Source organism: Purpureocillium lilacinum (assembly GCF_023168085.1).
Source record: "Purpureocillium lilacinum CBS 284.36 DNA, scaffold_5, whole genome shotgun sequence".
In the NCBI taxonomy this organism is placed as follows: domain Eukaryota; kingdom Fungi; phylum Ascomycota; class Sordariomycetes; order Hypocreales; family Ophiocordycipitaceae; genus Purpureocillium; species Purpureocillium lilacinum.
This window is the reverse complement of record NW_027072115.1, coordinates 1222724-1249700: the sequence shown is the minus strand read 5'-3', so window position 1 is coordinate 1249700 and position 26977 is coordinate 1222724. Positions and strand designations below refer to the sequence as shown.

Sequence of the window (26977 nt, the reverse complement as noted above, 5' to 3'; positions counted from 1 at the left end):
GTTGCTTGCACTCGGTACCTTAGGCAGTCGCCAAGATACCTACGCATGACTGTCACGGACAGATTGCGTTAGGCACACATACGACGGTAGTAGCACCAAGGGACGAAACGGAAGGAGCCGCCGTGGTGATAACCGAAACAGACAGACAGCCATGCTCGTCAATAATCGACGCCCGGCGTCGCCAGCCGGCCCTCCGTGTCCTCGACGTACTTGACCAGGTCCCTGATGGTGCAGACGTTAATTCCCCACTGAGCTCCAAACGCAAGGCAATCGTCCCTCCGCATCATGCCCGCGCCGACGCGCTCCGTGCCGCCCCCCGCCGCCTCCTCCCCGTCGAGGATCATCTCGCACAGCGCCCCGGCCGGCCTCCTACCCGCCAGCCGGCACAGCTCCACGGCGGCCTCGGTGTGCCCGCGCCGTGCCCGCACCCCGGCGTCGATGGCCCTCAGCGGGAGGACGTGGCCCGGCCGGCGGAGGCTCGCGCGCGTGCTGGCCCCGTCTGCAAGCGCGCGGCACGTCAGCGCCCGGTCGTGCGCCGAGATGCCCGTCGAGACGGACGGGTCGGCGCCGTCGACGGTGATGCTGTAGGCGCAGCGCGTGGGGTCCGCGCCCTCGCTGACCATGAGCGGGAGGGCGAGCTCGTCGGCGCGGGACGTCGGGATGGCCACGCAGACGTACCCGGACGTGTGCCGGATCATGAAGGCCATCTTGCCGGTTGTCATGGCGTCGGCGGCGATCATGAGGTCGCCCTCGTTCTCGCGGTCTGGGTTATCGAGGACGATGACGAACTCGCCGCGTGCTGCGGGTGCTCGTCGTCAGTCAAGGCTCTCCATGAATAGTACGGATGTTGTACCAAAGGCATCGATAGTGTCTGGAATCGAGGCGAACCCCCCATCTTGCGGGCCGGCGTCTGCCATCTAAAAGTTACAGTAGTTCAAAGGGCGTAGGAGAATTGCCTACGGAATCGCATAAGTTGAACTCGATCTCGCACTCATACGAGGTCAAGGGAGGGCAACTGTCGTTCCATATATATTTCATAGAAAGTTGTTGACACTACTTCGGCCTTTCTCAAAACTATTAGAAAACCATCCGTCAGCCGGTTTGTTGATCCTCCGACTGGACGGGAGACAAACAGCCCGCAACCCCGACATCGAAAAGCGCAAAAGAAAAATGGCGATTCGACGCCGCCGATGTGTCCGAGCCGAGGCGGTCAATGGTCGCCGGTGGCGGCCCCATGAAGTGCGGACGCTTGTCGTGGGACGAGATCGGAGCTCCCATGTCCGGGTTTCGGCCCAGCCCTGTGAATGTACGCCCTACCGTCAACGGGCGGACGCTTGGTTCGCCCACGGGCCCATGCACAGCGCGCGCACATGTTGCAGCGCTGCACGTAGAACCGACGTTTGCCGAGCGGCGCTGATGAGGCTCAACATGCAGGAGCGAGGAGTAGTTTGTGCATCATACGATCTCGTATCCCGGAGTCGGAGGAGGATAAACGTTTAGAGCAAGACGCAAGCATGACTTGACAACCTTGCAGTCTGCGCGTGTGCTACGGTCTGCTCGGGCGGTCTCTGCTCAGGTCGGTCGCCCAAGCAGAGCCGCCAGACATGCATCAAGTGCACATACAAGTGGCGAATCATGAGCGAGATGATATAAGCAAAGCCGGGAGAGAGTGAAGAGAGGCGAAGTGAGAGTCGGCGTCGAGGAGCAGGAAAGTGGCGAGAGGATGTGGCGATAACAGTCACAGAGCGGTCGCTTATGCGGCAGGTCCAGTAGGTACGCTCAGGTTGCGGCAAGGGCGTAACGTATGTCCTGGAACTGGCAGGCCCCCAGACAGCCATCATTTGGGGTTCATCGTATAGACTAATGAGACTCAAAGGAAGACTGATGAAAATGCTATGATGAGTCGCGGATCATGCTTATTCTAGTTTCGTACAACCTATCTCTCTGCTGTATGCAGTATATGTCCCTTGCCATCAGTCGGCGTTCGAAACAATGTGCCCGCCCAAAACAAACTATAACACTTTAGTCGCGTTGTCTACACGGCGCACGTGGGCATCCGCCTCGTACTATACGACCAACAGTCGGCGTGACTCTGCAGTCCACACCGACGAGGCTTTCTGCTCGCCCTACCCAGACATCCACGCCGTGGCCTGCCTAGTTCCAAACGACGCGGCTAACCGGAGTCCTGACGCGCCCATGGGGAAGTAACTGACCAGATACCAGAGCAGGCAGGCGAGCTGCGCCACGGCGGACAGGAGCGTGAGGATGGTGCTTTGAAGCTGCGCAAGGGGGGTCAGAGATGTTATTCATGGCTAGGCGCGCCTCGTGATCACGCATGGACTGGGCTGGACTCACCTTGATCGCAAAAAGAAGCGTCATAAAAATGGACCCAAAGTAGGCCGCCGTGAAGGGGAGTCTCGGAGCCGACAGGAGGTGGTACAGGTAGTTGAGAGGACCCATGACCGCTGCGAAGGAGGCAAGAAAGAGAGCGGACCCGACGGACCATCTGCAGCGAGGTTAGCTCCCGAGACGTCATGGAGAGTTCCGAGGATCAACAGCATGGGTATCTGGGTCACGGCATTTGCATTCCCATCATGCGCGGACAATACCCATGCCAGCCGGCGGTCGCCACACTGGCCGTGGGGGGCAGCGGGTTGCCAGACTGGGAAGGAGAATGGCAGCCGGTGATATCGGTGCGGGAGGCGACGACTGACTGGCCCAAAGGCCCGAGGGACGGGAGGGTGGTGGAGGTAGCGACTCACAGTATGACAAACTTGCGCGGCCGCAGCGATAGCACCGGAAACAGGGTGAAGCATATGACGAAGCAGGCCAGGGCGGCAAGGTTGCAGGCCCCAAAGATCAGCAAACGGTCCCATCTACTGACTACAACCTCTTGGTTAGCCTTGGTACCCACGGGGCGCGACATGTGCATCGGTGCATCACATGCAGGACGAAAGGTAGGGCTCCAAGATGCAGAATGCACATGTCCCGCTGCAGGGGTTGGTGGCGGCGCGGCGGGTGCACGCTGCACGATGCCGTCAGGTTGACTCACGAACGAACCAGCCCTCCTCCTCCTCGCGCCGGGTTGGTGCCGGCAGAGGTGCCCCCGCGTTCTCGCTCGTCGGCAGGCGCAGGTACCCACGGTCCTGGAACGGGTTCAGGTTCTTGATGGACGCCAACAGGCCCGACGGCTGCGCCGTGGTGACGGGCTCATCGTTTTCGCGCCGGCTCCAGCCCAACGAGTTGATGGAGTCGCGGAACGAGTTGGAGGCCATGTCGGCGACAGAGGCAGACGCGACCCGCAAGAAGCTTTATCGCTGAAGAAACGGACCTCGCTAGGACGATCGGCGGCGTTCGTGATGGGTGAGCGAGGCACCCGAATGGGGGCCCGGAGAGGTCAGGCCAAGGAACAGGTAGCGTTGGGCGGCAAGGAAAGCGACAGGACGAGGGGCGATCCTATTCGAGTCGAAGCGGCTTGCTCCACCTTGGAAAGGTCAGTCGGACGGTCTGATATACACGGAGACGATGGCAAGAGAGGCGCGCGATGGCAAGCCATGGCAGCCAAGGGGGGGTGTGCGATAGAGCTGCCTACCTCTAGCGGCTTGGGAGTAGGCTGGACACGAGGCTGCGGCCGCGCGTACCGCTGAGAAATGCGGGCGAGGCGGCGCAAAGCAAGGCAGGCAAGGCAAGGACGACGAGGCAGTCAGTCGTCCCTAGGGCCCCCGAGGACAGATGTCGGGGTCAAGGCGGCAATGGGGGTGATTCTGGCTGCGGGACGCGACGTTGGAGGTGGAGGGCAGGACGGGGAGCTGGGGGTGTGGGATGGAAGTCGATACGTGCTGGGCGAGGCCACATGATTGGCGTCGATGGGGGGGGCCGACGGTTTTGGCTGGAACGGGTGCTACCCAGAGCCGGGTTACCTGAGAGGAGGGTAGCCGTGTCCGAACGCCACCGACCCACAGGCCTTAAACTGACAGGATTAAAGTACCCGCTACGAACCAGTGAAGTACCGATCTTGGGGTGGTAGCCGTGCAGCACGGCTGACCAGTGACGCGCCGGCCCAGCACACTGGCACTTGCTCCGCCTTTCCGCAACTCGTCGTCCTCGTCGGCGCCGACTCCATCCGCCCATCCATCCATCCCCTCCCTCCCCTCACGCCAGCCCGCCAGCCAGCCAGTCCGCTCGTCGCGACGCCTCTGGCTCACCTCGTTCGGTCCCTCGATGCTAGTACCAAGTCAGGCGGTGCGGCGCGGGTGCGCACGAGTGTGTGCGCGCCAGAGGCCCGACGCGGACGGCCCCACTGCGGACGGGCGGACGCTTCGTCCCTTGGTCCCCGACTCCCCGACTCACTCCCCTAGCTCTCTTCAGCTCTGGGACAGTCCAGAGCCTCGTTCCCCGCCTTTTGTGTCGCTCACCGTCTTCTGGGCCTGCATGCCGGCGCGGAGGAGGGAGGCCATGGGTATTGGATGTGTGGCAAGTATGGGTAGGGGGATCAGCGCGCGGCGTCGAGTCCGGTTCGCGCCGTGCATGGTCAAGTCGGGTGGTTGAGCGGGAGATGGGCATCCTGGCCGGCTTCCTTGTCGCGGCAGACGCACGCAGCCTTGTTCGTGCATGCCCGGCGGCGGCGGCAGGCGGCACTACTCCTGCACACAAGATGTGCATGGCTGCATGCACTTCGTACATTGTACATGGGCGACCATACGGGTGCCCGCGACGGACAATGAAGGGGGAGGAGGAGGAGGAGGACATGACGGCGGACGACAAGACGACGACGACCCCGGCGGGTCCGGCATGGTGCATGGTGCATCGTTCCCGTGGGATGCGTCGCCGTGCCTTACATGACCTCGTGGCCCAGGCTCTGGACGAGAGGGCCAGGAGGGCGACGGCCTCGCATGACCCGGACGTGAATGTCCGATTCTGCGACGCAACTCGATGGACGAGCGCGTCAACGCCGTGGCGCGGTGTCTTACCTCGAGAGTCACGTTCAGCCCACCCTCGCCGGTGGGTGTGCGCGAGCGGGCAGAAGCTCTCGCGAACACCACCCTCCAAGGCGCTGCTGGAGGGCGGCGATACAAGTCAGGAGACAACCCCCGTAGCCCTTTAGACCAAACTTAGCCCGCCGGCGGGACGAAGCTCGTACCGTACCGCACCGCACCGCCCACGCCGCCTCCACGGCGTTCGTCCCAAGACCGAGGCGACGCCGTATTTTTAGCTGAGCGCGCGAGGGCAGAAGGCACGCGTAGAGGTATAATACAAGGCGTTGCCCCCGTCGCGAGCGGCCGGAAGGATGGAAGGGAACGCGTACTGTTGTTCGTAAAGACTGGACCAAAGTGCAGAAACGAAACGCTGCAGCCTTGGAAACCCGAGGACAGATATCGTCATAGCGCCTCTCTGCGTATCGGCAAAGGTCCTATTTATAGTGGGACGTGCAACATTCTACTACTACCGCCCACCTTATCTACGATCACCGACCGCGCAAGGACGAAACACGGAGACGTCGATACGAGCCCGACGTCTGCGGGATTCCTCGACCAACAACACACCAGACGAGAACAAACGAGACGCACCACGCAAAGCGCAGCCGTCTGCACGCGGGCAATAAATCTCCGTGGCGGCAGCAGCTCCATCGAGCATCTCTCTCGTGTGTGTGTGTGTGTGTGCGTCTGCGGAGTGCGTTTGGGTGTGTCTTGCATCGCGCCGGGGCCATCAGGCGCTACCACTTCGGTCTTGGTGCAGCTTCACCATCGCGCGCCGACCAACGACGGCCGTCTCGAACCAGCCTTCCTGCGTGCGTGCCTCAGCTCCTCCCCCCGGGTGGCAGCGAACGAACGAGTCGAAGTGCGTTGAGCGAGTGAGTGAGTGGTTCGCGCACGCCCGCCCGCAGAACGCGCACTAGAGAAGAACGTCCGCCCATGCATCCTTGGCCGTGGAGCGACCTATCACTTTACACCATCGACCCGACCACCATCTCGAGGTCGAGCCTTGGAGCGCCAGCACCAGCACCAGCACCAGCAGCACCGTCGCCGCGCGCGCCCGCACGTCGTCAGCCCGCTTGGCCCAGCGCGACAAGGACGTCGCCTGTGGATTTGGTGCGCCGCCGATCACAGGCGGTAACGCTATCAGCGTCAACGCTCGCGCCGCTATCACCAGCTTCATCATCGGCACCAGTGGAGGCCTAAAGGGTCCCGCGTCCAAGTTCCATAACTTCCTTGGAACCGCCTCGCGAAAGACAAACTGGTCGACGAATAATTCGACTTTGGACGAGGCATCAGACAGCATAGCCACCCCCCGCTCTCGGTCTTGTCCTCCCCGCGCGTGGAACCAAACGGGCAAAAGAGGCTGCCTACCTGCCTGCCTGCCTGCCGCCGCCTCCTCCTCCTTGGGCGCATTTTCTTGCATTTACCTCGCCCATTACTTGCTGCCCACACACCGGTCAGGTAGCAACATCGCCGTCTTGCAGACGACAGGCTCGTACCCGCGCCAGCCTCACCGGCTCTCCCGCATCCTCGCCATCCATCGCATCCACCTCGCCCATCCCTCCATCCCGTCCGCCCGTCCGCCCGCCCATCGCCCTCGCCCTCGCTCCCTCTCCCCTCCCGCGCCGGCTCTGCGCCACCGACCAACTGCACATCTGCCGTTACTTAAGAAGGGCGACTCCACCCAGCTGTCAACCTCGAAGCGCTGCCGGATCGAGAACCTGGCCCCTGCTTCTGTCCTCCGTCGCTTGTCTGTTTGATACAGCACATTGCCGCGTCTATACATACGTACATCCAGCCAGCCCGCACTGCCGCCGCTGCCTGCGACTCCATCGCCATCGTCATCTCCGTCGCCGCCCATTCGCATCCGCCTCGGCATCAGAGCCTCGTCGCAATCGTGCGACTGACTGCACGCCCCGAGTTACACGCCGCACCGCCGACGTGGCCCGTCTACGCATTGGTGAGTCCGTCCCGAAGCTTCCACGCCCACTCTCACTGCCTTGCCTTGCCGTGCCGCCAAAGCCGCCACGGCCAAACGGCGAGCCAACGCAGATCGCCTTCCCTCCCTCCCTTTGCTTGCTTGCTTGCCTCGTCTTGCCTTGCCCTGCCCCCCTCTCCTCTTGTCTTGTTCGGGCGCGCGCGGGCAGTGGGTTTAACCCGTCTCCCGTCCTCGTCCGCACTCGCGTCGTCTCCGCATCTCTCACGCACACAGACTCTCCCCTCTTCCCGCCCGCCAGTGGCGCTAGTCGTGCCTCCTGTAACCCTACCTCCCCTTCCCATCCGCGTCCATCGCCAGTGCCAGCTCCCCTACCCCTCCCGTCCAGTCCGCCAACCCGCGCGTCCGCCCGTCCATAGTGACACACTTGCTTGGCTCCCGGCCCCGTCGCCAGTTGAGTTCCAGGGCGCGAGCGGAGGCAAACGGCTAACAAGGCCCAGCAGTGCCACAGGAAGAAACCATTGACCAACGCACAAGCGGCACTCCCGGGCGCCCTCTGCATAGCCCTCTGCCTACCGAGCACGACTCCGCAGCCGCAGAAGCGCAGCTCGGCCCCGTTTCTACCAGCAAGCAACAGCGCAGCGCCGCCGCGCTCGTCACCGCTTGGACGGTGCGCACCGCTTGCTAGGACCACCACCCTCGCAGCCGCCAGCCCTGAGGCGCACGTTAGGACCCTCCAACGGGCCCCCAGGACGCCCGGCCAAGAACGACGGGAACACGCCTAACCAGGCGCACGCCAGCCCAGCCAGCCCAGCCCGGCCCTCGCGTCGCCCACCACCCACCGCCCTGCCGTCTTACACGCCAGCGAGTCAACGGCCACACACACCTCTGCGTCGCCCGCCCGCCGGCCAAACCCCTCCGACGTCGCATTCCTCTCCCGCGCCTCGCTCGCCCAACTAACCTTCTTCCCCTCTGTCCGCCGCGACTGTTCGCTCCTCGCGCTGCAACCAACGACAAGCGACGACGAGCGCCATCATTGCGACGACGCGCGCTTTTTATTCTGATCGCCCTTTGATGGCCAGGAAGTAGCAGCCGCCAGCGCTTTCCTTTTCTGCCATCTGTCCAACTGTCCACAGGTGAGTAATGCCTGCGCCGCCGGCGGCAGGTGGAATCCGTTGATGCCACCTGCGCTTTCCCCGAAACTTCCACCCTGCCGTTCTTCCCTCCGCCGCCTCCGACCGCGCCGCCCGTCCATGGCCATCCATCCATCCACCTTCTCCCTACTTCGCCGCCTGCCGTCCGCTTTGATCCTTTCGACTGGCGATCCCAGATGGACTGACCTTGTTGCCTGCTGCAGACCGCTTCGACGAGCCTCTTCGCACTCACTTCAACCCGAGCGGCGAATTGCGCCAAGAGCCGCGCGAACCTAAACCCGCGATAAGGCAGAAACCTCCCACCGCCGACCGCAACTTCTGCCCAACGACCACCCCATCACGAGCCCGCCCACGGCATAGGCGCTCCAAGACCCGACGCTGCCGTCATGGCCCAGCACGGGTTCCATCAGTTTGGCAACGCCAACGCGGCCAACATCGACCCCAACGACCTCGCCATGAACAGTGGCTACTCTCCCTCCTTCTCCAACAACAACAACTTCAACTCGGGCTCCGCAAACGCCCCCAATGGCTTTTCGAGCGGCTCCGCCGTCTTCGGCGACGATGAGCTGCTCGACGGCCTCGCCAGCCCCTCCGATGGCCAGGGCGGCATGCACGGCCAGGGAGGCCAGGACTTCCCCGGCATGAACATGGGATTCTCCCAGGGTGCCTTCCAGTCACACCGGGGATCCGGTCTGCAGATCGACCCCAACCACATCAACGGCTTCTCCAACACGCCAGATGGCGACCCGATCCAGAGCCCATACGCCGCCGGGTTCAACGCGCAGTTCCGGCAGATGCAGGGCAACCACGGCATCGGCAACGCGCTTCACTCGCCCCTGTCCTACTCTGGGTCTCCGCTGGCCGGAGGAGAGATGGGCGCGGACGGCAGCGATCCCAACTACCTCAACGCCAAGGCCAGAGCCCGCATGTCTGCGCAGCAGATGCAGCGCAAGGCCTCCAACAACCGCAACCCGATGACGCCCAAGACCAACAGCATGCACGGGATTCCTATTGGCTCCCAAGACTCTCCCGGCTTCGGCGCCCAGCCCATGCGCCATTCGGCCAGCCACGACAAGTCCCCGTCTGGTCAGTGGGTGAACACGCCAACCGGCAGCATTCCGGCGTCCTACAACTCCGGCTTCTCTTCCCCGATGCAGCAGGGCATGGTTCCCATCAATGAGGTCATGCTCAAGGGGGGCACGTCCATGCCAGCCAAGCTTGGCGTCCCGGGTGCTGCGGTCTCGACCCAGGAGATGAAGCGGAAACGCCGGCGCGAATCCCACAACCTCGTCGAGCGGCGCCGTCGCGACAACATCAACGAGAGGATCCAAGACCTCAGCAAGCTTGTCCCTTCGCACCGGCTCGAGGACGACAAGATCCGGAAGCTTATTCAGAACGGGACGCCGCTCTCCCCGACACTCGCCGGCATCTCCAGTCCGACACAGGCCACGTCCAGTCTTGCCGGCCCCGGCGCGCGCCGCGCAGCAGGTGGCAACACCGGCAATATCACCACTGGATTACCTATCGAGGACAAGGACAAGGGGCCCAACAAGGGCGACATCCTCAACGGTGCCGTCAGCTGGACCCGCGACCTGATGTGGATGCTGCACCTCAAGCTTCAACAGCAAGAGGAGCTGATGAACATGATTGCCGAGCTCGGCGGCCACTTCCCTTTCGAGCTCACAGAGGACGAGAGGCGCATGCAGTCTGAGCTCATGGACGCCATCAACAGGAATGAGAGCGGCACTTTCTCGTACTCGCGGACCGCAGGATCTGGCCTTCGGGTCCCCAACCACACCGACTACCGAGGAGATCCTATGAACAGCCTGGCAGCAAACTTGGACTCGATCGGCCTGACGCCCGAAGATAACGGCAATGTCGCCTTGGGCGGGGATATTGGAGACACGGCGCAGTTCTGGCACGACCCCGATGACGACGGCAGCGGCAACGCCTCCCTCAACTTCAAGGAGGAGGACGAATACGAGATGGACATGACTCACTAGTCTTGCTATCTTGCTGTGTCGATTTGAGGATACACCAACTGCCATTTTCCCTTTGAACTGCGATGCTGTCTCATTCCTGCTATTTCTGAGCACTGGCCTGCCTGGCTCGTCTTTGTTGATTTTCTACTATATCCTGGTATCGGTTGGGAGAAGACTTTTTGCATGCGGGACATCCCCTCCCTGCCCGGCGGCGTTGAGGGTCATTTAGAGCTTGGCGACTGGTGGCCCTGTTGATTTCCTGGGGCGTGTTACTGGAGAGGGCATGGACATCGGGCATGGGGTTACTATATACAAGGGGTCTCATCTATACAGCGGCGGATATATCTTTGCTACCGGGTTGCATGGCTTTTTCCTCTTTTTTTTTTCTTTTCTTATTCTCTGTTCTGGGTTCGCGCGCTGGCTACTGCCTGCCTGTCTTTGCTGAGAGAGGGGGATGGATGGCTGGAGATTAGATTTGGTCATTGACGACGGCGCTTCGGCTAGTGGCTGGCGCCGCTTTCTTTCGTCGTGGCGGATCTAGATGGATTTCTGGGATGGGTTGGGGGATACAGGATCGATGACCGCTGGCTTTCTTGGGACTGTGCTGCTATGGACTCTTGTTGGGCACTCGATCGCTGGTGTTGTCTGCACTATTTTGGCTGGTATCGCTCTTTTCTAATTGATTGCTACCATTAATTATTCCCAACTCTCATGATGGCACTGCGTCTAAATATTTTGGATGTGACAGTCATTTGTTGACGATGTGTATGTGTGCCTGCCTCTACTCAGTGAAGCCGGACTATGGAGCAGCTTGATTTGCCGCCCGTCATGCCAGCACTGGTTGCATTGAGCGTCACCAGAGGCGGTGTATTCCCCCCCTGGGAATGGCGTGACAGATGCATGGCTCACTCTTTCCGGGCTGCCGCGGCTCGCATCACCAATGCCGCGTGCAGAGCAGGTACTCGGACATGGCGGTGAGGAGGTTCCACGTCTCCTTGCGCTTCATGTCCTCCTGGAGGGCGATGCGCTCGAGGGCGCAGTGGCCGTCAAAGTACTTGCACATGACCTGCCAGGCGGAGCGGGCCTTTTCGTCGCGCAGGCGGTGCGCGATGGCGGACAGGTAGCGCGACTCCTTGCCCGTGGCCTTTTTGGCGTCGAGAATGATGTGCGGCGTGATGCCCGCAAGGTGGAGGGCGTCGTTGGTGGAGGGGCGGGCCGTGGCGACGGGGACCGTCTTGCGCGCGTGCGCCGTGGCCTTGTCGGCGGCATCGCGCGTGGCCTTGAGGGCGATGCGCTCGAGGCGGGCCATCTCGGCGGCGTGTTCCGCGGTCGGACGGGCGGCCGAGGCGGAGCTCGTGGTGCCTCCTTCGTCGGGGTGAGCCTCCGCCGTTGGGGAGGCGGCGGAGCCGTTGGGCGGCGTAGACGGGCCCGCTGGTCCGTTGCCCTCGTCCTGGGCCCGGGTCTCCTCGGCGGCGGCGGCGAGCTCCTCGGCCTCGATCTCGTAGTCGACCTCGTAGAGGATCTCGGGCCAGACCACGACGTAGGCAAAGGTGCAGAGCTGGGTGACCCAGCCGCCGCGCATGAGCCACGCCAGCATGCGGAGGTAGAGCGGGCGATGGGCCTTGCTCGAGCAGAACGTCTTGTACGGCTTGGGGCACATGGAGAGCTCGGCAAGGAAGTTGGGCAGCGGCGGGGCGACGGGGAAGGCGCGCTGCCACTCCTGCGACGCCTCGGGGAGGCGGGACAGGTCGCAGTTGGGGGAGACGACGTAGACGTCGCGGGCGTGGAGCGGCGGGATGGCGATGGCACGGCGCCAGAAGATGAAGTGCTGGGCGTACTTGCGAACCTGGCCCAGGGTGAGAACGCTGTTGGTTTGCCCAACTTGGTAGAAGCTGCGAGGCGCGGCATGTCAGCATTGGTTCAGGTTGAGACAGCCGACGGCAGGGTGACGATGGTGTGAACGTACGACATGGTCGGCTTGGCAAGCCGCACGAATTCTATCATGGACAGGGTGGTCGGATCTCTGTCGGCCTGAAGCTCCGAGATGATCTTCTTCTCGTCATCCATTAGCAGCAGGGCAAAGTTGCGATCCAGGAAGCCGGGCTCCTCCAGGGCATCCTGACTCAGAAAGGCGTTCGCCGTCGTGAGCCAGAGGCCGCGCTGGCCGCCCTCGTGCTCATTGGGGAGATCAGACACGTAGAATGGCGCAGGGATCTGGACCGAGGGCGACAGCACGCCGGCCGCCGTGTCCAGGTGAAGAGTCGCGATTTTGTTCTGCGAGACGGCCTCGTAGATGTCGTGGACCGATGCTGCCAGCGACGATGTCTGAAGCAGCTCTTTCCACAGCATGCTCATACTCTTCTCTGTGGACACGCACGTCAGTTCATAAAATCAAGAAGCTTAGATGGAAATGGACTGACTGTCTTCTCGTGCCTTGTCCTTTGCAGCGAGAATCCGCTTCGATTCCTTCCAAATGAAGTCGCTATGCTGCTGGCTGTACTTGTAGGCCTTGTTGACCTTCTTCACAATGTTACTGTAGAGGCTGTCGACGAGCTCCCGAACCTCGTGTCTCTTAGGGTTCAGGATGAAGACGAGGTTGAACATGGTCATGGAGCTGCGCTTCTCGTCGTCGGCGTCATCCTTCTTGCCGTCCTTGTCCTTGGTGACCGTCTCGGGCGGCGGTGGAGGAGGCGGGGGTGGCTCCGTTTCGTGGGGGGCGATGTTGTCGTCCGCAATCCGCGAGCTGGCGGATCGAGCGCCCGCCTTGTCAGCCCGCTTGGGCTTCTTCCATTTGCCATTTTCGGGCACATGGATGGGGTAGGAGATGCACAGGAGGGGATCGAGAGATAGCTGGAAGAGCTTCTTGTGGTAAGGGCGGGCGGGCGTCAAGATGCCGGCGAGGTCGCGGATGGGGAAACCGGCAACATGTTCCCAGGGGACGATTTGCGTGCCGGACTCGGTCATGAGGTGATCGTCATGATGGCGGTGCTTGGCGGAGGTGGTGCCGACATCGCTCTCCCTACGCGTATGTACAGACAGGCGTTCCAGAAGGAGGTCCTCGGTGTCATGCGTCTCTGCAGGCTCCGCGGCGCCGGAGACGGGCGGTTGAACGTCGGGCGGGTAATGGAACACAAAAGCCGGGCCGTCGCGCGAGCGGTTGATGACGAGGGCGACGGCCAGGAAGTTGTCAGAATTGATGCACGTCATGGCCGCGGCAGGGCGTCAGACGCGGAGAGCCTGGCACTGGCGGCCTGCTAGGGAACGCGAGGCATGGCCGGAGCCGGTGGCAGGTCCGGTATCGAATGGACTCGGAGCTGAGAAGCGGCCGAGGTCAAGCTGGCAGTGCCGCCGTGGTGGGGCAGCCGGGGGTGGTGACGGACAAAGGTTGGAGTTGGGACACTTTGTGGTCGGGACGAGGTCGACTGACTTGAGCTCCGTGTCGGGCGAGCCGGTGGAGGAGCTGCGCATCGGATCGGTGCTGAGGGGACCCGCTCTGGCACAGTGGCCCAAGGCCTGGACGGGACCACCTGGACAGTCGGCTAGGCGGGGCATGGAATCATTAGGGGTCCTGACAGTGGAGGTTGACAGTGGGGTGGCAGCGCGGCTCAGCGAGATGCCAAGTCGGGTGCGCTGTGAGCATCGCTGGGGGTCCGCACGTCGATGGGTTCCAAACGTTCCATCCACCTCATGTCCGCCCAGTCAGGCAGCGCGACCCAGTATCAGCGAAGGGGCGTTGGAGCCCTAGAGGATCCATGGAGTCGTTCCATGCCCGTCCCTCCACTGTCACCTGGAGGGGTCACGCCGAGATGCCGCGAGACACGCCACTGGCGAGTCACGGGCCCCCAACCATCACCTGCCCGTATCTCAGCCTGGGTGTCTGCCCGCGGCTGTCGCGCCGGGTACCGTCGACGAAGACGGCCGCAGCTGCAGCCGCATCGCATCGCATCGCAGCGCATCTGTGCACACGGAAGCTCGGCTGTCGGCTGCTCCTCATCACATTTGCGTACCCATGGACAGCGTGCCGGGTTCGATTCGTGCCTGCGCCTGCGCCTGTGCCTGTGCGGCGACGGATGTGATCCATGGCTGCAACGCGGGACGCGGAGGGGCATTCCGTGGGCAGAGAGTAGGTAGGTAGGTACATAAGGTAGGTACCTTCGAGTCGGTACGGTTGCCCCGAGTTCCTCGTAACAACCCAACTTACCACTCCATGGCTGGCCGCCCGTATTCAGAGGACTTCGGCGCCAGTCTGGCAGGCCTTGCCGAGGTTGGGCTAGCGCGCCTCCCTGGGCGTGGATGGCTGGCCTGCAGCGTCTCGACCGCCCAAAAATTCAAGTCCATCTCGCGTCCCAATGGGCGCTGTTCGCGGCCAAGTCGCGGCGTCCACAGTCGACGCCACGGTGCCTGGCGGTTCATCGTCCCCGCCTTGCGGCCCCTTTCCGTGCCGCCAGGGCGACGACGCTCACTCACAGCCCCCCCTCTGCCCCGGTCAATTTCCAGCTCCAGCGCTGAGCGACGCAAAAGTTGTCGAGCACCAACTGGCTGTGGCCCGCGTCTTGCCCCTCTCGATCCCCCCCTTTGGGAGCCGCGAGCGAACCGGACATCTCATTGCCCTGGCCCCCCGGCGGCGGACAAAAAGACCGGGACAGTAATGGCAGCTAATAAGAAGAAGCCTCGCAGCCTTTCGCAGCTGCAGCCGGGCCCGTAATTTGCAAACGAACCCAACGAAAAAAAAACCAGGTGGCATCTTCCGTACGGCGCAGAGCGGTACGGCTCGTGTCCCAAGTGCGGCCAGCAGTGGCCGAGCGAGAGGCGAATGCCCACACCCCCCTTCCAGGGTCGCTCCTTTCTCCTGCCAAACAGTGGCCACGGCGGCTTTCACATGGCCTCTCTGCCTCGTTTGACTGGCCCACCCACTCCCTTCATCCCCCTTCGTCGCCCGCGAAACTTGCCAACTCCCCCCTCATTGACTACTGCTTGGAACGGCAACAGGTCGTGTGCTTGTCTCCAACGTCAACCGTCATCTCTACCGTCGCCTCGGCTCCTGGGTAAACGCTCTGGTCGCCAGTAAACGGTGTCGTCCGCAGCCCTGTGACACGCGCCACCTCGTCGATCGCGCCCGTCGCCCGCCTCAACCAACTTCTACGCGCCATCTCATCAGGAAATGATCAATTCGTGAATCATTCTTCTCGCGCCGACCTCCAGTTCTACTCTCAACCCATCTCACTCCCTCTCACAAACCCCTACAACGCCGCCAAAATGTCGCCCGCCGCCGCCATCGCTAACGGCGAGCATGGACACGTGCGCTTCATCCCCCAGACGTACGACAACACCGACTCGCGCCGCTCAGCCCTAAAGCTCATTCTCACTCTCATGCCTCACTGGGCTGCCGACGAGGCTCATATCGACTTTGTCCGCTTCACCGATGGCATCACCAACACGCTGCTAAAGGCGGTCAACCGTCGCCCCGGACAGTCCAAGGCTGACATGGATCGCGATGCCGTCCTGCTGCGTGCCTACGGCAACGGCACCGACGTGCTTATTGACCGCGAGCGCGAGGCGGCTAATCACGAGCTGCTTATGCGCTACAACCTCGCTCCCGAGCTGCTGGCCCGCTTCGCAAACGGCATGCTTTACCGCTTCATCCCCGGTGCCGTCGCACAGCCCAAGGACCTGGCCGATCCCGACATCCTGTCCGCTGTGGCGAGAAGGCTCGCCCAGTGGCACGCGACCGTCCCGTGCCTACCGGGCTCGGGCGTCAAATCTGACAATTCTAGCACCGGAGCCGCTAATGGCGATGCCGACCGTGCCAAGATTATCAATGCCGCTCCAGGCAAGCCGTTCCCCAACGTCTGGACGACCATGCAGAAGTGGATCCTCGCTCTCCCGACCGACACGGAACAACAGAGAGAGCGCCGCGACCGTCTGCAGAGTGAGCTCGGAGACATGATTCAGAAGCTGAGCCAGCGTCCCGGTCTGGGCGATAATGGGGTAAGACAGCGCTGCATCTCCTGCGCGCGTGCCAAGTATATCAGTCGCTAACGGGATGTTGCCTCATAGTTGGTGTTTGCTCACTGTGATCTCCTCAGCGCCAACGTCATCATTCACCGCCAGGGTAATGCTGCCACGACGGTGAGCTTCATCGACTACGAATATGGCACCCCCTCACCCGTGGCCTTTGACGTCGCGAACCACTTCGCGGAATGGGCCGGCTACGACTGTGACTACTCCGCCGTCCCCACCCAGTCTCAGCGACTCGCCTTTATCCGCGAGTACATCAAGTCGTATGCTAAGCTGTCCGGCACCGCCATGGATGAGGAGGAGGAGACACGGAAGCTCATGGACGAGGTTGATGAGTTCCGCGGCGTCCCGGGCTTCTACTGGGGCATCTGGTCACTGATTCAGGCCACCATTTCGCACATTGACTTTGACTATGCCAATTACGCTGAGGAGCGGCTGGGCGAGTATTGGGCGTACAAGGCCGAGGTGGATGGCAGCCGCGAGGCGTCGGGCAAGGAGATGCCCCTGCGGGAGAAGACGTGGTCGAGCCGCGAATGAAGGAGGCAAAGCGAGGACAGGGGGAGGCTTGGGGGGCGCTTCATCACCACCACTACGTCCGACGCTAGCATGCAGAATCGCCATGCCGCTCAGCTTATAATTCCGCGGACCAAAGAACAAGCTCGAGACGCAGCGCGCTTGCCGGCGGCGCAAGACCGTGGCCTGTGCCCGATTGCGGAGCAGCACTCGCCGGCAATGCTCCAAACGGGCGACCAGCAGCTACGAGCGCTCTCGGTACAACGAGACGGGACCAAACGACCGTTCAACCGCAAGACTAGATCGGGGAATGGGCCAGAAGACGTGGCAGCCATTCAACATAGCGCTATTTGGGTATAACACGCCTGGTACTTACTGTGTGCTGGTTCGCGGCGGGACCATTATTCCTCGTACGACAGCAAAGCAACTTAATACAGAAGACAATTCATAAGCCACGGCTGACTCTCTCTGCTCTTCCCTTGTCAGCTCTTGACTTGCTTGCACGCTACGAGCAGACTATGATTGCAGGAGCCAGCGCATGCGAGACCCCCCGGTCGGGCGCCGGGTTCTCGGAGGGGGGGGGGGGGGGTTGGGTTCGCCCGGAAGATGGACGAGGCTGGCGTCGACTGTCCAGTTGGGCAGTTGCCACACCATCAGCCAGCGACGTACAAGACGCAGGAAGGTTTGTGCTATGCTATATACACTTGATGCATGCATGACTGTCTTGTCTTGGACGTATGGCGGTCCGCCTCGGCTGGGAGGGACGCGACTCAATGCCCGCCCCAAGACTCCCTCTGTACGGTGTCGTCTACATACTTCTACGAGGAAAGGACAGCGGCGGTCACCCCGCCATCGCAGAGACCAACAGGCGCGGGCCGGTTGGAGGAAATGAGTGGACGGCGTCACCATGCGATGGTGTGACAGGTGACGCAGCGCCTGGCATGAGGTCTCGCCGGGTTGGCTCGAGGGCAGCGTCATGGCGGCCCAGCTGGGAGACGTGTGGGAATGGCGCAAACGAAGGACGCGCGCGCGCGCAGGAGGGCGCAGGTCGAGAGAGAGCGGCGCTCTGGTCTCTGGGCGAGGATGGATGGTCTGCCTCGGCGCGCGGGTGGAGGAGCAGAGAGAGAGGCAGGCAGGAAGGCAGGCATATGCGGACGGGCAAGGTCCGGCGCGGTATACGGAGTACCCGGCGCTTGGTACACGAGTGCTCCTAAGGTATGAAGCACCGACGGCCGCGGCGGCGGGCTGGCAGGAGCTGAGGCAGCGTGAGCACGCCAACCAGCCCAGCCCAGCCCAGCCAGCCAGCAACATCACTCTGACGGCGCACGACGGGCCGCGTTGCGTGGGCAGCAGCAGGGCTCAGGCAGGGCTCAGGCTGAGGAGGCGGGAGGTAGCTGACGCTGATTGGGGCGAGGGGCCAGCACGTTGTGGCTTCGCGATGCAGGCTTCGGCTCGCAGTGGTTGTGCGAGCAGGCGGGCGAGGAGCATGAGCTCATCCGGCATGTACGGGGTACCGTGTGTAGTATGTAGTCATGTAGGCATGGCATGGGGTCGGTCGGGCCAAGGGCACGGGCACGGGCGCGGGCGCGGGCACGGACATGGGGTATGGCAAGGCAAAGGCAAGGCAAGGCAAGGCAAGGCATGGCATGGCATGGCATGGCATGGCAATCGCATGGCCTGGGCCACGAGCATGGGTGCCCGGGGAGGGCAAGGAAGGCATGGCAACGGGCCAAGATGGACGACGACAAGACGAGACAAGACAAGACGAGACGAGATGCAGAGAGGGCTCGAGCTTCCAACCCACGTACCACCTTCCGTCCCTTCCATCCATTCCCTTCCCTTGGTTCCCTGCCGGGGCCCCCCGGGAACCTGTTAGGGCACGACCTGCGCCCCGAGAGCGGGCTACAAGCGGCCGTGCTGGTGGCTGGCGACTCGCAAACTGTGCATGCATCGGTTGTTCAGCGCAAGTCATACAGTGCGGAAGAAACCTGAAACGCGCCAACTGCCTGTACCTGCCGAGCTCCCTGTCCCACTTGGCTAATCACAGCCGGCGACGGGTGCCCCACCACAGTGTCATGGAAGCTCAACCAGATGGAAGCCAGAAAAAAAAAAGTCCATGGATGGCGGCCGTCGCGGAGCGGAACTGGCAGGGCAAGCAAGGCAAGGAAGCTGCGGACGGGACATGCAACGCGCCTACCCAGGGAAGCAAGGACAGAGCGCGAGAGTCCAGGCAAGAGCAGCTTCGAGACTCGGTGATGACGGCCACGGCAGCGATTACCTATTATTCAGGCTCCAGCGCCCTTCGGCCGGCAGAACTGCTGCCCTGCCCTGCCTTGGATGCCTGCCTGGGCCTCCGGCTGTGTTCCTCCTGCTCCTCCGCTGCTCATCCACCATCCCATGGATCCCCCTCCTCGCTCCCCCAATCCCCATCATTCCCGTCACATCCCCATCCCGGCGGCCCAGCACCAGCCCAGCCATTTTTCTCCTGCCGACGGTCGGACGGGTGGACCGACGGCGGCCCATGCCCCATGTTCATGCCCAGGCGCTGGCACCCACGCACCCACGCGCGCCCACGCACCACCACCACACACCTCAGCACGCACACCCCCGTCCCGCAACAGCCCAGCCCAGCCCAGTGCAAGCAGGAAAGCCCCAGCTCACGCCTGGTGGCCCGTGACCTGGAGCCGCCGGCTGCCACCACCTCCCCCCAGCTTTCAAGCTTCCCTCTGCCCACGCCTTGCGACGACCGCGACGACGACATCAACACTGAGCGACGGCGCCCGACAGCATAGGTAGCTGCGGCGACGGCGACGGCATATCGCCTCCAGACCCTCAATCGCGCAGGCGCGACGACAGAGCCCTTTGTGGCCCTTCGCAACCGTCCCCGGCTCCCAGGCGCGCCGCCGCTTTGGCCAAAAGACTAAGACTGTTCGGAACCTGGAACCATGGACCCTGCGGCCGCCTGCCTTGAGCCCGCCGACATGTCCTGAAGGCGTCCAAGCTTCCTCCAACGTCCAACGTCCACCTCCAGCTACAGCAAAAGACCACCAGCGGCCAGCAGTACAGGCGGCGCCCCTCGCCCGCAGCGCCCGTCGACTTCACTTCTCATCTCATTCTTGTCGCGACGAGAAGCCATGCCATGAGTGGCATGATGAGTCCGCCGTTAGCACCGACACCGCCGTCTCCATCGCCATGTCAGCACCCGACGCCCACGGCGACATCGACCGCGCCATCCGCCAGCTCCTCGACCAGCAGGCCGACATCCAGTCGCGCCTCGCCGTCCTCGCAGCCGCCAAGCATGGCTTCGATCTGCCCCGGGAGCTGGACATGCTCCGCCACAAGCACCGTGTGCTCCAAGCCGTCGTCGACCACCATGGTACGCCCCGTCTCACCTCCTGCCGTCTCGGCGCAGTGTTTCTCCCATGTCCGTGCCTGCTGACACCAGACCCTCCGCCCTCAGGCCTGCCGCCACGACTGCCTGTCTTATCACAGATGGAAGAGGCCAGAGCGCTGCAGTATCACTGCGAGTGTCTCGAGGCAACCTGCCTGCAGCACCGTAGGTTACGCTCATCCAGCTCTCGGCGCAAAGTCGCCGTAATTGTGCATGCTTTTCTGACATTGGCGTATAGAAGTCGATGCGGCCAAACAGTTGAGGCAGTCATACGCCGACGCCCCCGCAGGCTTTGTCGAATGGCTCGATCGGCACATGGACCTCCATGACCGCTCGCTGAGGACCATCAGCCAACTCCAAGGCGGTTATTATCCCCAAACCTCCCCGCTCGCATCCCCCTTCAAGTGTCCAGATGCGCACTGCATCCACTACGTCTACGGCTTCCCAAGCCAGCCCGAACGGGACGCTCACGCCCAGCAAGCGCACAAGCCCCACCTGAAGCGAGACTCTGGCTTCTCCATGGGCAACTCCCCGCCACTGCCGCTGTCCGAGCATCCGGCCTTGCGCATCGAAACGTTTCAGGCATCCGCGAGCCAGCTCGCATACTCACATCCGGGACGACAGGGCTCGTCGTCGTTCAGCCTGCCTCCTCTCAGTCTGCCTCCCCAGTCAAGAGAGGACAGGGGCTTGTCGCTGGCTGCAAACGCCTATGACGATGGCCGCCGCGGCACGAGAAGGAGTTCGGGGGCCTCGGAAGGGGAGTCTCTGCTTCCTCCGCTCAAGAAAGCGAAGCTGAGCCAACCGCGCCTGGAGTCCATTGGCGAGCTACAGCTCTTGCGAGACAAAGGCCCATGCCTGCGCTGTGCAGTGACACGTAAGGAGGTAATTTCTGATCTTCTCATCACATCTGCAACGCCTGTGACTGACTGAGCGCCTCCCAGTGTGACGATGGCCAGCCCTGCTCAAACTGCGCCAACGGCCCTCCTTATCAGCGGGACGCTTTCTGGGCAGATGTGGGCTGTTTCCGCGAATCTGTTGTGTCTTTTGCCGACACGTTTCTTCCAGGTGCGTCATGGATCGCAAAATGGCATCGTGAAGGAGTCTAACCTTGCATATTTGCAGCGCCGCTCTCGCCGCGACAGACCCGCACGCCTATCACATCGCCTCTTGCACAGCGGCGGAGCGTCAACGAGTACCTCAAGAACAATTACTCGTTTGAGCCAGCCGTAGCAGATGTAGTCACGAACAACTTGGACTTTGAGGACGGGTTCTGGTGGTCAGCTCAGGTTGATGCGGCGTATGCAGCAGACGACAGCACGTCGGGCTACAACAGAGACGCCAGCAGCTACGCTCCTCCGATACTGTCGACCCTCGTCAACAGGTGGTTGATAATACAGACATCGCACGACTTGCCTCGGTTGCTGAAAGCCAGCGGCGGGCTGTCTGTGTCCCGGGATGAAGAGGAACGGACTTTCCCGGCGCTGTACAACGCCAAGCTGCTTCTACGTGAGGCGGTTGTCTACGGGGTGCTGCAGCCGCATTCGCCACTTCGCTTCAACTTTCATGATCCCCGCCAGTCGCCGCCCGAGAATGCCGATCTGGATGAGCACGCGAGGCTTCTGCAAGAATGTCTCGTGCGCTTCCTCAAGTCGGTAGAGTCGCTTGTCTCGCACAGCTTTGCAGCAGACCCAAGCACGACAATGGCAAACTTCATGGCCATGTGCATATTCAGCGCCGTCCGCACTCTGTTTCTCGACTTCTCCAGATCGCCGGCAAACCCCCAGCATCCTCATTCTGCCGGACCCGAGTCAGACGAGGCGGTACACGCTAGGTACAAGGCCCTCGTTGCACTGTATGCGTCTCGATGTCCGATGCTAGAAGACATCTCACACAACGGCTTAACGGAACATGAGGGGTCGCTCCTCCGGGAGGTCAGTGAAGTGCTCCACAGGGCGTCCTGGGATGAGGACCGAATCGGCTCCAGCGCCGACTTCCTGATGAAGCTTGGAGACGGTGCTGTTAGAACCCGGTCAGGGCCGCTCGGCTTTCTCCAACGACGTTGGCCAGATGGCCTGCCCTGGGAATCGTGGCCAGCCCCCGTTCTACAGACAGTTCAGGGGCCGCGACGGTCAGCTCCAGCAGTTCCCAACTTGGCCACTCTCCAGCCCTGGGGACACGTCACGCAGGACGATAGTGCTGTCATGCGGCCCAACGATTCGGACCTTCGGCCGACGTCCGAGACTGACCGTGAGCGCATGAGGAGACACACGGTCGGCGAGTCGCCGGTGTATCCCCGCTCGGCGGAGCCGTATTTGCACTCTCCCGGCTCGCCATCGAGATTCAGGGTCCCCCCGTACCCGCGGACGCAGCTTCGTCGAGTCTATTGCGACAAGTGCAACGAGTACCCCGAGGGCTTCCGCGGCGAGCACGAGCTGCGACGCCACACCGAGGCGAAGCACTCAGCCATGGTGAGGCGCTGGTTGTGCTGCGAGCCTGAGAGTCCGAGAGACCAGTCTCTCCAGCCTGTCGTGCCGCTGTCAGCCTGCAAGGCTTGCATGGGGCTGAAGCAATACGGCGCGTACTACAACGCCGCCGCCCATCTTCGACGCGCTCATTTCCACCCGCATCGCGGCGGCAAGGCAAGCGGCGACTGGCCACCGATGTCAGTCCTCAAGGACTGGATGAAAGAAGTGCGGCAGCCTATGGACGGAGGCAACGACCTCGACAGCGGGGGTGAAGATGAAGACATCGACCCCATAGCTGACCCCTCGCCGTCTTCCGCCCGGCCCGGCCCGGATCCGTCGATGCAACGCTCATTTTTCGTCTCCTCACTCAGAGATCCATGGCATCGAGACGGCGGCAGCAGCAGCGGCGCCGTCAGCGCCGTCGCGACCTTGCCCGAGAACCGCAGTCAATGCCCCAACCCGGACTGCGGCCGCATCGTCAAGGATCTGGCCGCGCACATGCTCACGCATCAAGAGGAACGGCCGGAAAAGTGTCCCATCGCGTCGTGCGAGTATCACACCAAGGGCTTCGCCAGAAAGTATGACAAGAACCGTCATGCCCTGACACACTACCGCGGCACCATGGTGTGCCCGTTCTGCCCAGGGATGGGATCACCGTACGAGAAGACGTTCCTCCGCGCCGACGTGTTCAAGCGGCACCTGGCCAACGCGCACAACGTCGAGCAGACACCGCCTAATAGCCGTGGCGGGGGAAGGCTTCTCAACGCAATGCATGATCTGAGCGGCCAAGAGCACGGCGCGGCTGGGGCCGCCGCAGGGGCCGGAGCGAGGTGCTCCATCTGCGGGGGGCACTTCGCCGGAGCTCAGGACTTTTACGAGCATCTCGATGAGTGCGTGCTCAGCGTCATCGTGCCGGCTGGGTATTCGTCCGCGTCGGGCGGGACCAGCGCCGCTCCTCACTCTGCTGGACCCGCGGCAGCGTCAGCCTCAGCGACAGATCATGACGCGCGGGGGGTTGACGAAGACAAGAAGCCCATGCCACAGCAGCAACAGCCACCGCCACAGCAGCAGCAGCAGCAGCAGCAGCAGCAGCAGCAGCAGCAGCAGTCCCCTCCGCCTTCGGCGGGACCTGGGTCGGCCGGCCCCCGGTGGTGACACACTCCCGCATCAAACACACACACACACACAAACTTCCCCTCGTTGATGGAGCCCATCGCAACGGCGTCCTGTGCGACTATATATACATATATAAAAGCGCAGCGCGGGCTGGACCGATGGTGCGAGCACCATATCTCGCTTCCAGGGCCATAAGGGTGCAACGAGACACGACCATCTACCTGACACGAACACGAGATACCAACAAATTCACCAAGACGCTGGGCGTGGAGGCTGGATAACATGCCCATGTTTTCACCTGTGGGATATTTTCTTGATTCTTTCCATTCGATTGTGTATTTTTCTTATAGGAAGACGTGCTTTAGCACCTTCCTGCTCTGCTATCTTCTACTTCCCCATAGTGATACCACAACGAATGCCAACGACATTGCTTGCGCGTTTAGTTGCTCCCCGTCGCCATGCCGGCGACGACGTGAAGGCGATGCTGATATCATGGATGCTGAATGGCAATGACCAATAAAACTAAACGCCGACCCTTTGCCTCGAGACGCTTGTGCGCAAGACTCCGAAACGCCGTAACACAAAATGCTCCCAAAACCCTTTCCATCATGATAGAAACCTGACACAAAAGCCAGTCCAAGTCAACCTTCCCAATGAGGCTTTCCGATGCTCTCTAGCGCAGCCTACTTAGAGCTCGTAGATGTCTCGTCAATCTTTTCGCTCAGCACGCCGCCGCCGGTGCGGACGTTCTTGGGGCTCGAGCGCTTGAAGTAGTTGTGAATCTCCTGCGAGAACTCGCCGTCGTCGGGCATTCCGTGACCCTCGTGCTCCGTCTCCTTGGGGCCGCGGGCAGACTGGACAGCCTCCCACTCGGCGCGCATATCCTCAATCTTGGCCTTCCAGTCGAGCTCGGGGTCGTACGTCTTGCCGATGCCTCGGAGACGCTCCCAGACACTCAAGTGGGCGGGGTTGACGGCGACGCCGTGGTACTCATGGGCCTTACCCTGGCGAATGTAGTTCCAGCGGCGCTCCTGCTCCTTGAGGTCGAGGCCGGTGGTGTCGGGAAGGAACAGCCAGGTGAGGAGCATGCCTGCGAGGCCGAACCAGGGAACGACGTAAAACTTGGTCTGGTCGTCGATGTAGTTGTAGAGGACGGAGGCGAGGAGGGCACCGGCCTTGCCCAGGCAGGCAGAGAATCCGTGGGCGGTGGCACGGATGGGAGTAGGGAAGACCTCGCCAGCCACAAGGAACGTGACCGAGTTGGGGCCGAACTGGTTGAAGAAGGAGGAGATGAAGTACATGGCCTGGAAGCCGTGGATGCCGGCAGGGCTAGTGTAGTACTCGTACTTGAATGCCGGGATGACAAACATGAGGAAGCACATGAAGAAGCCAACCTGCTGCATCATCTTGCGGCCGTAGAGCTTGTTGTCGATGAGGACCGAGGCGAGGTAGTAGCCGGCGAGCGAGACGGTGATGTTGACGAGGTTCCAGGTCCAGGTAGTCATGAGCGACTTGGGGTTGTTGGAGATGACCTTGATGAACTGGCCCTGGAAAAGCTTGTTGCCGTAGAAGAAGACGTCGTTGCAGAACCAGGTACCAGCCGTGGCGAGAAGACGGCCACCAAAATGGGTGCAGCAGTAGCGCAGGGCATTGACATCGTAACCGGTGACATTGGACTTGCTCTTGGCCTGAGCCAGCTGCTTGGAGGCCTGGGGCATCTTCCAGGTTCGGTAGTAGGCGAGCCAGGCGGTGCCGATTGCAGGGAAAGCAAAGGACAGGCGGAAGGCATACTGAGCGGCCGAGGTGCTATAGGGAGGGCCGCCGCTGCCGCTGTTGAAGATGACGAGGAGGACGATGAGGAGAACCTGGTTCACGAACTGACCCCAGCCCTGCATGAGGAAGGCAGTGGTGACGCGGCGTCCACGATGCAGGCGATCCTCTTTGGTGGAGAGCTTGCCAGCAGTGACGGCGCTCTCGAGCGACGACGTGGCAGTGATGGGGTACTCGCCACCGACACCAAGACCTGAGAGAGATGTTAGCTTGGCAGCCGCGCAGTCATAGACAGGGAACCGTTGTGAGGAGAAAACATACTGTAGAAGAAGAGGGACCAGGCGTAGCAAATGACCCAGCCTTGGAGCGTCAGGCCCCAGCTGGCTGTGAGCATGATGAGACCGATAAGCATGATGACGGCGTCCTGGATGAGACCCCAGCGGCGGCCGACCCAGTCGCCAATGACACCGACGAAGAGCTGGCCGACCATGATGCCAATGATCTCGAGGTAGGTGACACTGGCGATCCAGTTCTTACTGCAGACGGTGTGGGTGGACCAGCATTCGGGCCAAACCTGCTTAAAGAGAGGCTCCAGGTTGCCAATGGAGAAGAGAACGTAGCCCTCGAGACCGAGGCCGGCACCGGGAATGACTGCGTGGCGGAAGTACCATGAGACGGGAGAGAGAGGATCCTTCTTCATCATGGAGCCGATGGTGCTCAGCTCCTGGGCGGCAGCCTCGCGGTCGACCTTGGAGACGAAGCTGACGCGTTTGCTCCATGGCAGGTCGGCCCAGTAAACGCCGTCGGGCGTGTACGAGTCGTCGGGGCGGGTGACATGGCTGAAGATCCGGCGCTCGTCGGCGCTGGCATCGCGGACGGGGTAGTCGTCGCTGTCGTGGTCGCCGGGCGGGCCATGGGGGACCGGAATCTCACCGGGGACTGACCAATGGTGATGATGGTGGCGATGTTGGTGGACGTCGCTGTCCGACGAGGCGGAGTCGTTGGCCGCCATTGGGTGTGTGTAAGGCGTAGGGTAGGGAGCGTCCGTATGCGGGTGGCTTGTCTCACTGACGATTGCTTGCGGAGATGGCTGACCAGTGGAGTGTCTCGGCGCCGGTGGCTGCAGGACGCTGCTAATGACGACGGGACGTTGCGGCGAGGATGAGAGGGAGAGAAAGGAGGATGGGAGGTGGGTAGACTGCGAAAATTCACAGCGCAGACGAGTCAGGACGTCGTAGAAGGTTATATGGGTGCCGGAGATTCGCCCGACGAAATTGTCGGTTTGAGAATGGCAGGCGAGTGACGGTGCAGCAAGTGCACGGAGGCGCTGGTGGCGAGTGCCGTGTCGCGGAAGGAGGACGAGCGCCACGGGCTGTTTGCCAATGGCGACGATGCGAGAGAAGGCGACCGAGGGCAACAGCAGAAGACCAAGTTCTGCAGAGGCCACAGACCTTTATCTCAGCCGACGAGGACCTGAGTAGATTTGATTTGGGTTTGCCGGGCCAGAACCCGTCTGCGTGGGTTCGTTGCCTTTAAAGACACTACGCTTGCAGTCTGGATACGCTTTCGACAACCGACGTCGAGCGGCCAGCGGCGAGGGGGACCGTCCAGTCAGAGGCCAGCATCAGGAACGTGTTCGATCCTGTGGCCAGCAAG

The 26977-nt window shown here is 62.1% G+C and overlaps 7 protein-coding genes across 7 annotated transcripts; 3 read left to right on the top strand and 4 right to left on the bottom strand.

Moving 5' to 3' along the window:
• Positions 1–158: 158 nt before the first annotated feature.
• On the bottom strand, positions 159–895 carry PLICBS_006978 (uncharacterized protein; the record flags this gene model as incomplete). Its single annotated transcript, XM_065601095.1, has 2 exons — positions 159–799; positions 889–895. 2 exons carry the CDS (start codon positions 893–895, stop codon positions 159–161), a joined length of 648 nt encoding a protein of 215 aa, XP_065457167.1.
• A 1231-nt stretch (positions 896–2126) lies between these two features.
• Positions 2127–3275, bottom strand: PLICBS_006977 (protein transport protein sft2; the record flags this gene model as incomplete). Its single annotated transcript, XM_065601094.1, has 4 exons — positions 2127–2279; positions 2356–2506; positions 2763–2883; positions 3053–3275. The coding sequence occupies 4 exons, from the start codon at positions 3273–3275 to the stop codon at positions 2127–2129; spliced, it is 648 nt and encodes a 215-aa protein (XP_065457166.1).
• Positions 3276–8452: 5177 nt separating this feature from the next.
• Positions 8453–10069, top strand: PLICBS_006976 (uncharacterized protein; the record flags this gene model as incomplete). The annotated part of the gene is made up of 1 exon (XM_018320365.1): positions 8453–10069. The coding sequence occupies one exon, from the start codon at positions 8453–8455 to the stop codon at positions 10067–10069; it is 1617 nt and encodes a 538-aa protein (XP_018180262.1).
• A 913-nt stretch (positions 10070–10982) lies between these two features.
• Positions 10983–13255, bottom strand: PLICBS_006975 (nitrogen permease regulator 3; the record flags this gene model as incomplete). Its single annotated transcript, XM_018320364.2, has 3 exons — positions 10983–11940; positions 12015–12411; positions 12469–13255. The coding sequence occupies 3 exons, from the start codon at positions 13253–13255 to the stop codon at positions 10983–10985; spliced, it is 2142 nt and encodes a 713-aa protein (XP_018180261.1).
• A 2049-nt stretch (positions 13256–15304) lies between these two features.
• PLICBS_006974 (uncharacterized protein) lies at positions 15305–16603 on the top strand (the record flags this gene model as incomplete). The annotated part of the gene is made up of 2 exons (XM_018320363.1): positions 15305–16036; positions 16106–16603. 2 exons carry the CDS (start codon positions 15305–15307, stop codon positions 16601–16603), a joined length of 1230 nt encoding a protein of 409 aa, XP_018180260.1.
• Positions 16604–19771: 3168 nt separating this feature from the next.
• On the top strand, positions 19772–23590 carry PLICBS_006973 (uncharacterized protein; the record flags this gene model as incomplete). Its single annotated transcript, XM_018320362.2, has 5 exons — positions 19772–19955; positions 20040–20135; positions 20209–20852; positions 20912–21035; positions 21093–23590. The coding sequence occupies 5 exons, from the start codon at positions 19772–19774 to the stop codon at positions 23588–23590; spliced, it is 3546 nt and encodes a 1181-aa protein (XP_018180259.2).
• A 644-nt stretch (positions 23591–24234) lies between these two features.
• Positions 24235–26333, bottom strand: PLICBS_006972 (uncharacterized protein; the record flags this gene model as incomplete). The annotated part of the gene is made up of 2 exons (XM_018320361.2): positions 24235–25574; positions 25643–26333. 2 exons carry the CDS (start codon positions 26331–26333, stop codon positions 24235–24237), a joined length of 2031 nt encoding a protein of 676 aa, XP_018180258.2.
• Positions 26334–26977: the final 644 nt, after the last annotated feature.